The sequence below is a fragment of the Danio aesculapii genome, chromosome 5 (assembly GCF_903798145.1).
Source record: "Danio aesculapii chromosome 5, fDanAes4.1, whole genome shotgun sequence".
Classification (NCBI taxonomy): domain Eukaryota; kingdom Metazoa; phylum Chordata; class Actinopteri; order Cypriniformes; family Danionidae; genus Danio; species Danio aesculapii.
In genome coordinates, this window is record NC_079439.1 from 60,896,495 (window position 1) to 60,912,170 (window position 15,676).

Consider the following 15,676-nt stretch of genomic DNA (forward strand, 5'->3'; position numbering starts at 1 on the left):
TTAAATACTTTTTATTTTATGTAATCAGAATATACACCATCTTTCAAATTCTTTGCGATGCAAATGTCCTAACCATAGTTTATTCTAAACGTTACTTTTCTATCATACATTTTCCACCATCTAAAAATCCATTGTTTAACATTAATAATGTTTCTGTCATAAGAAAGTCATAATTAGACAAAAAAAATCTCCGTGGCATATTCATACTTTGATCATTGTTTTAATGTACGTTTACTCCATTTATATTCGAGCGCCGCTGGTGTAGTGGTATCATGCAAGATTCCCATTCTTGCGACCCGGGTTCGATTCCCGGGCGGCGCACTTACTTTTTGTCAGTGAATCTATACATACGCTTAACCTTTTAAAGCACATTATAATTGATTCACGTCTAAACTAGGCACGTAATGCACAAATTATAAATTCAGGTTTATTAAACAGTGCGTCAGCATTTTGAGCGCATTTTCAAAGCTTGCTTTTTGTGCGCTTTGTACTTGGTACGCGCATGCGCGCTTGCATTTCCGGTCCGGTTCCTCCGCCATCTTATGTCGCCTTTCCATTGTTCATAACTGGAGTCAGCCGAGGCGGCATTTCACATTTACTCTCAATATAACAGGTTTGACGGAGATCAGAGAGGGCAACAACACTGGAAAAAGCGAGACACGGGCGGAACGCGAGATCATCTCACAAACGACACAAGAGGAGTTTCTCTCAGGGTTCGGTGTCTTAATTCTATCGGGAAAATATGATGGACGACGAGCAGCCCAAGACCCTGTACGTATATCGGCATTACACTAGTACTTTAGACAGCCAACTTCACATCATGCCAAGGCGTAGTTTAATAAAAAACATTGTCTGCGTTGTCATTTCTCTTATCTGACGCGTAACGGTAGCTCTAAGCAGTCCTGAGTGTGATGCTAAAGGAACTACAACCACAAAGAAGACGTATGAAATCTGAGCCCCAAACAAAAGCCCAAAATACTGGAATGAAAAATTCACACTATATTTAGGACTCAAGATCGAGAGGCAACGGCCAGTCGTGTGATTTCAAGCCTCTCGCACACCATGTGCTAGTTATTGAGTTAATTTGGATAATTGCAGCAGGCCTTCAGAGGCCAGAGCACGGCGCGCACACACTCGCACACTGCTGTCTGTGTTTAAGTGCGTGAAGTTGCCTTGTACTTACTGAAAGCTCATTGTCTTTACAGCATTGCTAGACAAAGAACCCTTCTCATGTGTCCAGATATATATTTATAACGCAGTATGTTTAAACTGTTGACACTCGGGCCGTGTGTAAATATAGATTTATAGATGTTAAAATGGATATTATTTTTGTCTTATCCGACAGTGAGGGCTTTTGTTGCTGGCTGCGCGCTCGTGCGTGCTCCTCTGTTCTGTTTTGTCATGTCTTTGTTTGAAACCTGTACACACGATAATAATAAGCAGCTCGTTGCCGGATGGCTAATGAGGTTTTTTAAGGTTAAGTAGCGGCCCGTGGGTCCTCATGCCCGTCGAATTCTTTGTAATGTAGATTAGGCGGATCATTGTGATTCAGGTACTTGAAGATGCCACATAGTGTGTGCCTGGACCACTATATTTAGTGTATCAGATTATAGATTTAAATAAAAATTTCTTGAATTCAACAGGCCACTCACTCTCATTTGCTGATTCTCCTTTTTAATTTTTAAACTTATTTTATATACAGGTATGTTGGAAACCTGTCACGAGATGTGACCGAGGCCCTTATTGTGCAGCTCTTTGGTCAGATTGGCCCCTGCAAGAGCTGTAAAATGATTGTCGATGTGAGTATATTATTGCAAGTTGTACACTAATACCATGTTCAAGTTTTTGACCATGTTGTTTTGTCACGTTAAGACTCGTGTGGGTGGGTGTGTGTGTGTATAATATATAGTTTATGTTATATAATATACACGCTATGTGTCCATGTTGAAGTGTTATTTTAGTAATGTTTAAATAATGGTCATACCCTATTATTTTTATATCAAAAGTATTTGAAAAAGAAACCTTGTAAATATCAATGAAAATAAGTTGAAGTCTTAATTGTACTCGTTTGCTTTCAGACGGCAGGTAACGACCCATACTGCTTTGTGGAGTTCTTCGAACACAGGCATGCGGCGGCCTCACTCGCAGCCATGAATGGGCGTAAAATAATGGGTAAGGTAAGCTATCGTATCTACAGGGTGAGTTGGGCTGGGACGGGAGGGTGGGACTGTTCAGATCTTATCTATAATAGACTTGACCACCTGATTTTGAGGTCAGTATTTAGCTTGTGTACTGGATGTGCAATGTGAACTGAGAGGGAGATTTTGACATGGTGACCTATATTTTAAAAAAAGAAAGAAAAAATCATTATCCGCCCTTTTGATACTTGTTGATTTATGCTTTGATTTAGTAAAATAAGGTTTAGTAATAATAGTACATCCACATGAAGAGTCTCCTCTTTAAAGCTCTTAGTTGAATTGTATTTTATTCTAAAATTTGTCTGGGTTTAATTTGATTTATCACAAACCATTACCACATTCAATAGACACAAGCCAACATTATGAAAAAACACTTTAAATAACCCTCATTTGCAGTCTTGTCGTCTTTGTAGTTAATAAACTATATTTATTTAAGATGTCTTGCCGATTATTACCAATCCAGGTTTTGGATCAGAAAGATTTTAAAACAGTTTGTAAAAGAAAAATGACATAAAACCAAATTATTCTGGAATATTATTTGAAATTAATAATAATTTCTGTTTCCGAGTACTGGCTTGTGGCTGGAAGGGCATCCACGGTGTAAAAACGTATGCTAGATAAGTTAGTGCGACCCCTGATAAATAAGGGACTAAGCCAAAGGAAAATGGATGAATGAATTGTTTCTGTGAATTTTTTTTGTGTGTGTTTAGTGTACATTATTTGTAATATTATGTTAATATATTAAGTATAATTTCTTATCAGTGTTGAAAGTAGATTTGTAATTTGCATCATATTAGGGAATTAATAAATATTGACTGATTTGCTGAGTAAAATGATGAATTTATGGGGGGTTACTGACTCTAAATTTTGAAGTACAATTCATATTACACCAAATCAAATATCTAGATTACCCTTAGATTATACAGTTCAGGAAAATTAAGCATTTGACTTCAGTTTAAAAAATGATATTTTCAACGGGTAATGAAGTACCATTTGAGGATTAATATAAATAGGTAATTTATCTTGTTTTGTAAGTCCTTTGTTAGATATTTTTGTTTAAGTTCTGACTAGGACAGTGAGGTAAGAAATGTTTATGGTCAGGTCTCCCTCTTCTCTGCTGCACATTCACACAGCTATTGTGTTAAGAAGATAAGTGGAAAACAGCATCTTGACCGTGTCTGTATAATATTTTTTTTTCTCAATATTTTATTCCTATTCCCCTCTCCTCTAGGAGGTAAAGGTCAATTGGGCCACATCACCAAGCAGCCAGAAAAAAGACACAAGCAGTGAGTTATTTTCCTTGATTCTTATAGTATCCCATACAATGATTGGTTGATTAATATTTAGCTAATTTCTCCGGTCTGAATTATTACAACAGGGGTGTCATTAATTCAAGTATCTTTTGTCTGGTGTTCTTAGATCACTTCCACGTCTTTGTTGGAGACCTCAGCCCAGAAATCACCACTGATGACATCAGAGCTGCCTTTGCACCTTTTGGCAGGATATCGTAAGTTAAAATACATGGTTTTGTTTATTATTATTATTATTATTATTATTATTATTATTATTTTTATAAATTGTCATTACATTTAGATTTTAATTTTAATGTTTAAAATCGTACTATTTAAATACATAATTAGAATCTTGTTCTAAATTAGGGCTGCTTGATTATGGGAAAAATCACAATCACGATTATTCAAAACAATATACAGTTGAAGTCAATTATTCGCCCCCTGATAAATTTTTAGATTTTTTTTTTATAAATCCCAAAGATGTTCAACAGATTTAGTAATTTTTCACAGTATTTCCTACAATAATTTTTCTTCTGGAGAAAGTCTTATTTGCTTTATTTTAGCTTGAATAAAAGCAAGTTTGAATATTTTGAAACCTATTTTAGGGTCAATATTATTAGCCCGCTTAAGCAATTTTTTTTTTTGATTGTGTGCAGAAGAAACTACTGTTATACAATGACTTGCCTAATTACCCTAATTAAGCCTTTGAATTGCACTTTAAGCTGACTGCTTGTATCTTGAAAAATATCTAGCAAAATATTATGTACTGTCATCATAGCAAAGAAAAAAGAAATCAGTTATTAGAAATGAGTTATTTAATCTATTATGTTTTGAAATTGGTTAATCTTTCAGTTAAACAGAAATTGGGGGCAGAAGGGTCACTAATAATTCAGGAAGGCTAATAATTCTGACTTTATTGTATAATTACCGTTATTTTCCTCCCTGTTAATAACAAAAAGGGAAATAAATGCAATAGAAAAAAATATGAAACAAACTGTTCTTTAAGCATCACTGTTAGTCAAGAGCAGAGTGATTTTGTCCTTTTGTTGTTTGATTAATGATAAAAACAGTCGGCAGCAGGAATATTGCGCGCTGTCACTTTAAGAGCAGTACGGTTCTGATTTATAGTTTCACTTTCACATGTCTTTTGATTCTCAACTCGTTTGTTTATTACGTAAATGAGGGTTAATATGAATAATCACTAAACACCGCGTTTTGACACAAATTTGCATACATTTGACCATTAAAGCGCTCACATTAAGATGACTTTAGATGTGCGTGCTCTGCTCGTCTCTGAGGCTGAGCATGCACACACAAACAGCAGCATGCGATCTCTTTCACGCTTTTGAAAACATGAATGATTCAAATGTACATCAATGAATGATGCGCATCCCGTGCTGCAAACGTTACATTACAGTACATGCTTTTAGTAATTTTCACGTGAAACTGGACACTGGAAAGGGGACGGTATATGATGCAATAATCGTTTTATCTCGATTAATGTTTTTTCATAATCGTTAGAAGCCAATCTCGAAACTGAATTTTCGATCAATTGCAAAGCCCTAAATACACATATACACTACTAATATGACAAGATTTTATGTTCTATGAATGTATCAGGAAATGATCTGTGTATCTGTAAACGAAACAAAGCATAAATTCTTATGACCAGTTTTGATGGATGGGAAGAAAATTCAAACCATTTTGATGCTTGAAAACCCCTTTTTGTCTTTGACCATGAAACTGTTAAACTGATTAGCCAGTCTTTTAACTGTTTATGCAATTTTAAAGCAAGGTCATGTATGCATAATCCAAAATGAGTTATTACCACTTTGAATTAGGATTTTTGGGCACACTTTGCAATAAGATTTCATTAGCTCATGTATTTACTAACATGAACTAATTATGAACAATACTTGCACAGCATTTATTAATCATAGTTCAACATTTACTGATGCATTAACATCCAAACTCACACTTGTTAACATGAACTAACAACGAACGACTGTATTTTCGTTAACTAACATCAACAAATACTATAATAAATGTATTGTTAATTGTAAAAGCATTAACTAGTACAACCTTATTGTAGTTTTACTAGATTTTCTAACTTGATTGTCATATTAAATAGTCTCTTATAACTGTTTTCTGATGGTGCTAGTTTTTATTTTCATATGAAGACATGAAATATGTGATCAACATTCCTGACGTTCCTCCCTCTTTTCCTTCAGAGATGCTCGTGTAGTGAAAGACATGGCGACGGGGAAGTCAAAAGGCTATGGTTTTGTTTCATTCTTCAACAAATGGGTGAGTCACAATCCCAACATCAGGAAATGCAGGGTTTTAACTGAAGTAGAATCAGGGTGTGGAACATCTGCATTTGAATGCAAATCCCAAAAGCTGTTTTTTTGTAGTGCACTGAAGTTTGATGCGTTGGATGTTTACAGGATGCAGAGAATGCCATTCAGCAGATGGGAGGTCAGTGGTTGGGTGGCCGGCAGATCAGAACCAACTGGGCTACAAGAAAACCTCCAGCACCTAAAGCCACCTATGAAAGTGAGCGTTCAACTTTATTTGCCTAACTTGTGTTAAAGGGCCATGAGACCCCCCCCCCCCCCCCTCTTTCGGTTCAAGTCTACCTCAGGATTTTTTCAAAAAATGCATTATAATGTGCGTGGAGCACTGTGAGCAGAGGGAGGAGTGGGCGGGGCCAGCAGAGCAGGGGAGAAAGAGAAGAGCGAACAACTGTTGTCAGTTGGCTCACAAAATGAGACAAACTGTGAGGAGATGCAAGATTTTATAGTTTACATGCAGATAAAGTTAAAATGCAGAGAAATAAACAGTAATTTAATGCCCTGCTACATCTGTTATTAGTAATTTCATGCACAAATAACCACAATTTATATAATTATAAAGATAATCATGTTTATATAAACGCTATAAATGAGGACTTCTCTCCTCAATCCCCGGATCTAAATGCAGACACAGTGGATAGCAGTGCAGCAGGTCTCTTGCCCGGTCTATTCCAACCATTAAAGCCTAGTTCGCACTACAGGATTTAAAGCGGATTTGGACGTTAACGAGCTCGCAGACAGATCGGACTGTGATCGGGAAGAAATCTGCGGGTGCTCGGCATTCTTTGTGTGAACTACTGAACAACGCATCAAAGAGGCTCGCTGAAGCGTCGCCGACACCTCGCAGAAGTAAATCCAATATCTAGCATGCTGAATTTTCCAGAGCAGTCGGCCGACTCGACCTCACGTGCGGTCTGATAGCTGTGTGCTCAGGAGCTCAACAGAAACGTCTGTGATTGGCCAGAATGGGCATCGATGCATTCACTTCATTCTGCATTAAAACGGACATGAGAGTAGAATATATTATCAGTGCAACTAGAATTCTGTAACTATTAGAATTACCATAGCAGTCATTCTGACCATTCTCATATAAGACGTCATATTGTCACATCATATTTACATTCAAAGCTTCTATGCGATATTAAAATTAAGCTTTGAATGTCTGTCATCATATTTGATGACACCATTACCCTAAAAATGATCTTTTTTATTAGTACAGCGTATAAATATGTAGTTAAGATACTACAACCCCAGCAAAGGTCTGGGCCTCGCTTTCATTTTGACTTTCAAACAGGAGCTTTTTTTGTGGCACAGAATATGCTGTTTTGAAATCTATATCTGAAGTAAACTTATGTTTTTGCTATCCGAAAGTTATGTTTATGTTAGCAGGAAGTTGCTAGGCAAAATATGCTTGCATATGTGAAGTCACAGCGAAAAGTGGCAGACATGCATGCAGTCATATTGACCAATATGGTAAAAGTAGAAATAAGAAGAGTTATTAAATTACAAAAATTAAAAACTCTCTGACTGCATCTGTAGTCCTAGTGTTAATCTCAACATCTATCTACTTGAACGTTGCAGATGAGCGATTGATCCGCTGACGCATCAGCTGAATGATGTTTTTAAACGCTCCCTTGAAAGCTTGAAACGCTGTCAGTGATGTAATCAGCAGCCAATATTGTTCAGCTTTTTCTGACGACGACTCCCTCAATTTGATTGGGTGTGATTTGGTAGCTTGACTGAGCTGTTGGCGAATGAGTTGTTGTCAGATCATGTAGTGTGTGACCCTCCTCTTGTGGATTATTTAGGTAGTGTTATGTAGTGTGCACACCACAGCGATTTTAAAAGACACAAAATCAAGTAATGTAGTGTGAAAGACACCGCGATCTGCGACGTTTAATGTCATCTATTATGAACTAGGCTTAACCCTGCTGGTGATCTGGAGGATTTTAAGCATGTGCGGACACAGCAGCACAGATAGACGATGTGTCTAAATGGGAACGAACTCAACTGATAAAAGACATGACAAGTCTGCCATTCTTCAGTTTGTACAGCTCTCCTGACAAAAATGCTTGCTGCACACAAACAGCTTTGCTGTATCGGCCCTGACAGCATTGTGGGGAAAAACATGCAACAAACCCTGTGGATCATGGAAAAAAACACATACGACCCTTCATGAACTGCTAAATACTGGTTGCCGTATGCAGAGTCCGCGGACGCAGTCTCACCAAGTCATTGCAGGGTCTTCTCATAGGATAAGAAAACTCGGCTATGAATAATAATGAGAAACTGATGCGTCATCACTTCACTAGCAGATTTGCGCTACATCACCGATTTTGATCCCGCCTCAAAAATGATTTTAAACCCGGAATATAAAATTAGCTGACAAAAGTACAAAATTATCCAGTTTTCCCCCACAATTAAAGTTGACCGGTGCTAACATTGTCTTAACTAATGCTAAACGCACAAATCTGTTAAAATCTCAAAAGAGTACTCCAGGGTGTTTTGAACCTTTATTTATTGGCTTTCTCAGTTAGAAACTGTTTATATAAATATACAGACACACTTCATTTTATTTATATATATATATATATATATATATATATATATATATATATATATATATATATATATATATATATATATATATATATATATATATATATATATTACACACTTTGTAAATGTATATATTTGAGGCAAAACACTAATTATTATTATTATAAACACTATTATATATTTGAGGCGAAACAATTCTTCAAAATCTTTTTCAAACTGATAAGTAACAGTTGAAAGTAATTTGCAGGGCTTTTGTTGTACTAATTCCCATGTTGCATTAGATTTAGCAAAGGATTGGTGTGATGAAATACCCAAGTCATTTTTCACTAGAAGTCAGTTCTCATTCAATTATGGTATGGCATGTGAAGATGTCATTCAGGTTTAGTGTTTATTATGGTGCGTGCAAGAGCATGTTTGGCGCCATTGCGTAAATACTGGTGGTGTGTTATAAGTGTGCAATCGATCTTTGAAAAAATTCCAGAAGCTAGTGATAATAAATGTTACTAGTGTATGAAATGAGCAAAGAGGTTAATTCACTTTTGTTGAATGTACTTCACAGCGAACACCAAGCACTTGTCGTTTGATGAAGTAGTGAATCAGTCCAGTCCCAGCAACTGCACTGTCTATTGTGGTGGAGTCACTACAGGCCTTACAGGTTGGTGTTTGCTGCAGGCTGTAACCTGAAATGACTGGTACCAGATTTGATTGATTTTAGCCTTTTGTAAAACTGAATTCAATGGCTGCATAAAATTGTCCAGCTTCAATCTAGTATGAATGGAAAGTCATTTTTAATGTGCTGCTGTTCTTTTCTCATTTTTCCACTCCTGCAGAACAACTCATGAGACAAACATTTTCCCCTTTTGGCCAAATCATGGAAATTCGTGTGTTCCCAGACAAAGGCTACTCGTTTGTGCGGTATGTTAATGCTATTGTCATGGAAAGTTGTAGTTATGCTTAAACTCTGAGGTTGATCTAAGAGTCTCCTTAATATTTGCAGGTTCAACTCTCATGAAAGTGCAGCTCATGCAATAGTGTCAGTAAATGGTACATCCTTAGAAGGTCACATAGTGAAATGTTACTGGGGTAAGGAGACTACAGACATGGTGAGCCCCATGCAGCAGGTGCAGGTACCCCAGGTGAGCAGGAGTATCTTTTTTTTGTATCATTCTAAATTTAGTTTAGAAGTGTACTAGTATTCAATATACAGAAGAGCATTGGGAATCTTGTAAATTTAATCTTGCATATGTGAGGAAAATGTTTGCTGCTAAATAAATCACAGGGTGTGTGTGTGGTCTTAAAGTATTGATGTCTTAAATTGTCTGAAATATTTTGTTGTAGGTCTTAAATTGTTTTAAACCAGTTTTCATTTTCCTTTGTCCATGTAAGGCTACCCCAATCTAGCCAACACCTTCCCAATGACCAACAATCCATCTCAATAAAATGTTTACCAAAAGTTTTCTTTCTTATCTCTTAATTACCAATGTGGTTTATTTCTCTAACAAAAACATTTGTAAAAGTTCTTATTTTGAAGAAAGGTTATGCTGAAAAAAGTGTATGTATACAAATAGGGTTTGCTTGTTCTGACATTATTTAAAATATATGGCTAATAAACAATTAATAAAATAAAAAACTTTTCACTGGGCCGACAAGACCATTAGAAAAACTATCTTTGGAGTTTAGCCTTGAACAAGTTTAACATTTAATTTATAATAATCTTAAAGACCTTAATGTTTTCATTTTGACAAACCTGCAGGAACTCTGACTCTGTTTTATATTCTGTACTTTCTGATTTTCTAGCAGAACAAAGTTGGTTTTGCTGCGCAACCATATGGCCAGTGGGGACAATGGTACGGCAACGCACAGCAAATTAGTCAGTATGTCCCTAATGGCTGGCAGGTACCCACTTACGGCGTGTACGGACAGGCCTGGAATCAGCAGGGCTTCAAGTAAGTTTACAGATTTACATGCTTCCATTTTGTTCAATGTTTTGAAGAAGTTTAAGACTGCTGTGAGGATCATGCAGTCAGACAACTAGATCTATCATTGACCTTTGTGTACAATGTGCTTAAAGAATGTACGTTGTAACTACAGATTTCATTTTCTTATGTCTGCAAGATACAATGTGTATGTAATATTATGTTGGCCTCTAATTTCAGAGTGTCGCTCTCATTAAGCAGGATAATGAAATCACGAATGTAGATGGTGTCAAGTTTAATTTCTGCGATTCTCTGAGGCAGATCCATAGATAAACACTTACATAACATTGCTATATACAAAAAAGTATAAACCTGTTTGAGTTATAATAACTTAAGACTGCTAAACATATGAACTAATAAAATGAAACCTGTGGTCAAATGTCAAACAGTTATATTAAGATTGAATTAATTAATAGCTTATTAAAAACATGTTTTTATTGATGTATTTATCTCATTCATCTTTTTTGTCATCTGCTTATAACATGCCCGAATTGGCTGGTAAATAAAATGGTAGGTGGATGTAGTTATTGCTACGATGTATATGAATATTACTTGCCATACAACAGTAGTATCGTCATACAAGGACAATCTGGAAGTAAAGCATTAAAAAAAATTTTTTTAGCTAATATGTTTATCACGTAACTCTAATTTGAAGATGACAACATAACCCCAGATGCGGTGTTATTTGTGGTTTTACTTGGGATTTGCTAGTAAAAGTACTTACAAATATTAAAAGTTTTCAAATAGGGCTGGGCCGATAAACGATATTATATCAAATTGAATCCGTCGAATTGCGAATTTTTTTTTAATTAATTTATTTTTTTATTTTATTATTTTTTTTTATATATGTCAATAACAATGATAAGCTCTGGACTTTCACACAGCAGAAATGTGCACCAATGGGAATCAAGAAGTGTTGATATTAGAGATGTACTGACTTTTTGGCTACTGAAAATTTATTGGCCAAAAATGTTATTCCATTTAATGCACTCTAGTTTTTGTGGCTTCAGTCATTGTTTGGATACTCTTTTAAATCTGGAAGCGATAACAACTTGTATCGAAATGTATAGTGTCATTGTACAATATGGGGAAATAATTATCGGATTGCATTTTTGCCATATCGCCCAGCCCTATTTGCAATTAATAATTATGATTTTTGAAAAATAAACCGTTTATGCGTTTAATACACCATAAAATTATACACAGCAAATTAGTCAGTACATCCCTAATGGCTGGCAGATATTGCATTGACTAAATGTAAAATTTGAAATCCTTTTAGCAGGATTTGACCTTTTTAAATAGCAGAAAAAATTATTTGTTACCTCTTGCATGTTCTCAACGCCTGATCTCATGTCATGTCAAGTCATGAAATATTTTTTTGGTGTTTAACTCTGAGGATACAATGGAGAGGTAAATTTGTTCAATACAACAATAACATGCATTCAATTAAATATAAATTTTTAATTAAAATTAAATCTTGTCATCTATAGTTTCCTACATTTACAGGCAAAACTGTGCAAATAGTGCTTCATTAACGTTGTTGAAATGTAACCGTGATAAATGGATAAAAGAAACACCTGAAAACATCACATAAGCCTGAATAAGTCACATAATAAATGAACAAAAGCTGTAGATTAATAACAATAAAATAATGTAAATATATTGCATGGCTTCTTTAATACGTTTAACATGCCTATATTACTACTACAATAAAATTGTGTTTCTTCCAGTCCTTCCTCACACAGTATAGCTACTGTTACTTCAGGAAATACATCGGAAATCTGTGGAAGAAACTTGGCTTTAAATTAAATTTTACATTTGTGAAAACATTTGTGATCTTCGCTAAATTCAAGTGCTTGTCTTTAGAGCCAGTCACATGATCAATATCTTGTGACATCTCTAGTGTTGTCACGATACTGGAATTTTGTTACCATTGTGTACTGAAATTTAAAAAACATCAATAAATACAGGCGCAGTTGAGCATGTATGTAAACACCGCTTACCGATTGGCCATTGTGTTCATGTGCTCAACCGAAATGACTGTGATTGGCACTAGATGTACAAATCCCCCACAAGAACTGTCTGCTAAGTGAAGTTTCACAAACTAAAGCTGCGGTCACACTGGGCTTTTCCTCCCATAGACTTCCATTCATACGCACGTGAATGCGTCAGACCGGAAACACAAGGTCATGCGTCAAGTTTCGCATGTTGCTGCGGTGCAAAGTTCAAGCTTTGTGAACTCTGACCTGCGAAATCGCATCACTTGTCTGCGTGAGACCAATCGAGGATCAAAACATGACCTCTCTGAACAGAAATTTAAAACATGGAGCAATTGCTCGCTTTTTTTAAAAGTCTAAACATCTTGTTTGATCGCAGCTGGTCTCTCATCTGTAATTATTAGTAAGCCAATCAGATTAATTCAAACTCACTGTAGGTAGCAGTCTAAAGCCGCGGTCACACTGGACTTTTCTCCCCATAGTCATCCATTCATATGCACGTGAATGCGTCAGACCGGAAACGCAGGCTCGTGTATCAAGTTTTGCAGATCGCTGTGTGGGAAAGTTCAAGCTTGGTGAACTCTAATCTGTGAAATCGCATCACGTGACTGTGAGACCAATCGAGGATCAAAACATGACCTCTCTGGACAGGAATTTGAAATATGGACCAATCGCTCACTACTTTGTCTAATCATCTTGTTTAATCCCGCCCCTTTTCGCAGTGCCGTACGACAGAATTTCGCACGCACAAACTCTAGTGTGGCCGCTGCTTAAAACTACTCGCTTGTTTTTGTTTTCTGAAGGAATCCACCCCATCTCCCCCTTTTCCTCCTCAACCACGCAGAGCTCTGTTCTCGTACCCCCTTACGTGCTCATTGAGCAGGCAGGACCCCTGGGCTCAATTATCTCTGACCTTAGGGTTCTCTCCCAGGACAGCATGCCAAACCTGCTATTATTATCAAGCAAAATCTAAGTGTGAACTCTTGAAATCTTAATTGTGCTTTTCACCGCCACCAACTGACAGCTCCTTTGTCTTGTAGTCACTTACAGGCTGGCGCAGGATGGCCCGGTGTGGGTGCCGTGAGCAACGGAGGCGTTGTGGAGCCTGCGCAAGGAGTCAACGGGACCGTCCTGGCCAACCAGTCCACCATGGGCACTGCAGGATACCACACACACTGATGGGGCGAAGGACAACTCTAGCACTCCACTGCGGCCACTGCAGGGATCTACACACTCAAACAAGTCACGTCAAGATATGCCTGGCCTGGGGGAGGCGCTGTGCCATTTTTCTTTTTTGTTTTTCTCCCTCGTCCTCCACCTGTAATTTGAGACTTTGAGGCAGATCTTGCTCGTCATTGCGGGGTCTTGAGTTGCCCTACACTGGGATTAAACATCACACCCTGATACACAAACGTATTCACACAAACACACACACCCATATAAATCCACAAGTCTACGGCCTGGTGTCCGACTGGCTTATTTGGAGAGGACTATGCCATTTTTAACTCAAAAGTACTATAAATGAATAAAATCAACAATAACTGCAACTTTTTTTTTTTTTTTTTTTTTTTCATTTTGCCTTTTTTTGGTTTGTTTAGAGCGATTTCAGCTGCTGATTTTGTAATATATGAAGCTTTGCCTTTTTCGTTTTTTGGACTTGCCATTTTAAAAGGAAAAATTTGTGTTGTTGAGAGGAGCGATGACACCAACGAATCGTGTGAAATGTCAACCTTTTTCTTTTTTTTGTTTGTTTGTTTATAAAATGAATAAAATGGATGTCAACTGTTGTATTTTTTTAATTAGACATTCAATTTCTCAAACTAAACCAATTGCAGGGATGACTGCCGCATTTTTTTCCTTGAGGGCAGATGAATATTGCACAATATTAATACGTTTTCACAAGAATTTGATGTTACGCAAATTTTAGGTATTTTAAATTGTTTTGCATTCCAGTTTTTTGAGGGCTTCTAAGTACAGTATACCGTTCTGTATGTAAATAACCAAACAACTGTGTTCAACTGTCGGGACGCTATATAAAGAAAACTCAAATGTTGATTATGGATGCTTGCTTGCTTGCTTTTTTGTTTTGTAGGTAGGTCGGTGGGGGGGAGGGGATTTGGGGAAGGTTTTTGGGCTTCATTGCAACTCCTACGGCATTAGCGGCTCTGTTAAATGCTGGTCCATATGGTTTTAAGGATTGTTACAGAGAACTCAAGGAGAATAATTTGCTGCTTTTGTGCGGCACTGAACATTTTGTTAGAACTGCGATTAATTCTGTGTATAAAATGAAAATGTTGAATTTTTTTTTTTAATGAAGTATTTAGTATCAAGACAAGAAACCTGAATGGATCAGAATTTTGCACTGTTGCCCATTTAATAGACGAGACCAATTGTGTTGCCTTATTTGAGTTGATTTCATTTGAAAAAACTGATGACCATTAAACATAGGCAGTGCCTACGAATAAATTAAACCTTTGTATTTTGAGGGTTTTTTGATAATGTTCATCTTATTACGTGTTCTTGCTTTGTCCCATTAAAATGCAGATGCGAACCAACATATCTGTTTGTTCTTTTATGACCTTGAACTGGATTGTTTTGGATTACTACATGAATAGCACCATAGTTGTAATGACAGCCTATACATGTACAGTTAGGTTCATAAATATTTGTATATTGACACAACATTTTTGGCTCTATATATCAACACAATCAATTTGAAATGAAACGAACATGATGTGCTTTAACTGCAGACTTTCAGCTTTAATTTGAGACTATTAACATGCAAATCAGGTGAACGCTGTCGGAATTACAACAGATTGTGCAAGTGTCTCCCACTTCTTAAGGGTCCCAAAGTAATTGGACAGAATAATAATCATAAATCAACCTTTCACTTTTTAAAACTTGGTTGCAAATCGTTTGCAGTCAAATACAGCCTGAAGTCTGGAATACATAGACATCACCAGATGCTAGGTTTCATTCCTGGTGGTGCTCTGCCAGGCCTCTACAGCAACTGTCTTCAGTTCTTGCTTGTTCTTGGAGCATTTTCCCTTCAGCTTTTTTTATCAGCAAGTGAAATGCAAGCTCAATCGGATTCAGATCAGGTGATTGACTTGGCCATTGTATAACATTCCACTTCTTTCCCTTGAAAAACTCTGGTTACTTTTGCAGTATGCTTTGGGTCATTCTCCATCTGCACTGTGAAGCGCCGTTCAATGAGTTCTGTAGTATTTGGCTTAATATTACCTGAAACACTTCAAAATTCCTCCTGCTGGTTTTGTCAGCGGTCACATCATCAATAAA

At 36.7% G+C, this 15,676-nt stretch overlaps 1 protein-coding gene and 1 non-coding gene across 3 annotated transcripts; both read left to right on the top strand.

Moving 5' to 3' along the window:
- Nucleotides 1-250: 250 nt before the first annotated feature.
- On the top strand, nucleotides 251-321 carry trnag-ccc (transfer RNA glycine (anticodon CCC)). Its single transcript has one exon. It is a non-coding gene; the product is annotated as a tRNA-Gly (tRNA).
- A 210-nt stretch (nucleotides 322-531) lies between these two features.
- tia1 (TIA1 cytotoxic granule-associated RNA binding protein) lies at nucleotides 532-14,931 on the top strand. 2 transcript variants are annotated; one of them, XM_056458606.1, is made up of 12 exons: nucleotides 532-771; nucleotides 1,703-1,799; nucleotides 2,079-2,177; nucleotides 3,430-3,484; nucleotides 3,618-3,705; nucleotides 5,722-5,797; nucleotides 5,938-6,046; nucleotides 8,963-9,058; nucleotides 9,234-9,318; nucleotides 9,401-9,539; nucleotides 10,201-10,349; nucleotides 13,417-14,931. In XM_056458606.1, exons 1-12 carry the CDS (start codon nucleotides 743-745, stop codon nucleotides 13,553-13,555), a joined length of 1,161 nt encoding a protein of 386 aa, XP_056314581.1. In that variant the 5' UTR covers nucleotides 532-742; the 3' UTR covers nucleotides 13,556-14,931. The 2 variants fall into 2 exon arrangements, with proteins under 2 accessions (XP_056314581.1, XP_056314582.1); XM_056458607.1 differs by having other exon boundaries at nucleotides 10,204-10,349.
- Nucleotides 14,932-15,676: the final 745 nt, after the last annotated feature.

Bases quoted from the DNA above. Each gene is read 5' to 3' on its own strand.
- tia1 (XM_056458606.1), top strand. From the start codon at position 743: ATGATGGACGACGAGCAGCCCAAGACCCT. The intron at 2,178-3,429 runs GTAAGCTATCGT...CCTCTCCTCTAG, and splicing joins GGCGTAAAATAATGGGTAAG to GAGGTAAAGGTCAATTGGGC. The intron at 3,706-5,721 runs GTAAGTTAAAAT...CTTTTCCTTCAG, and splicing joins GCACCTTTTGGCAGGATATC to AGATGCTCGTGTAGTGAAAG.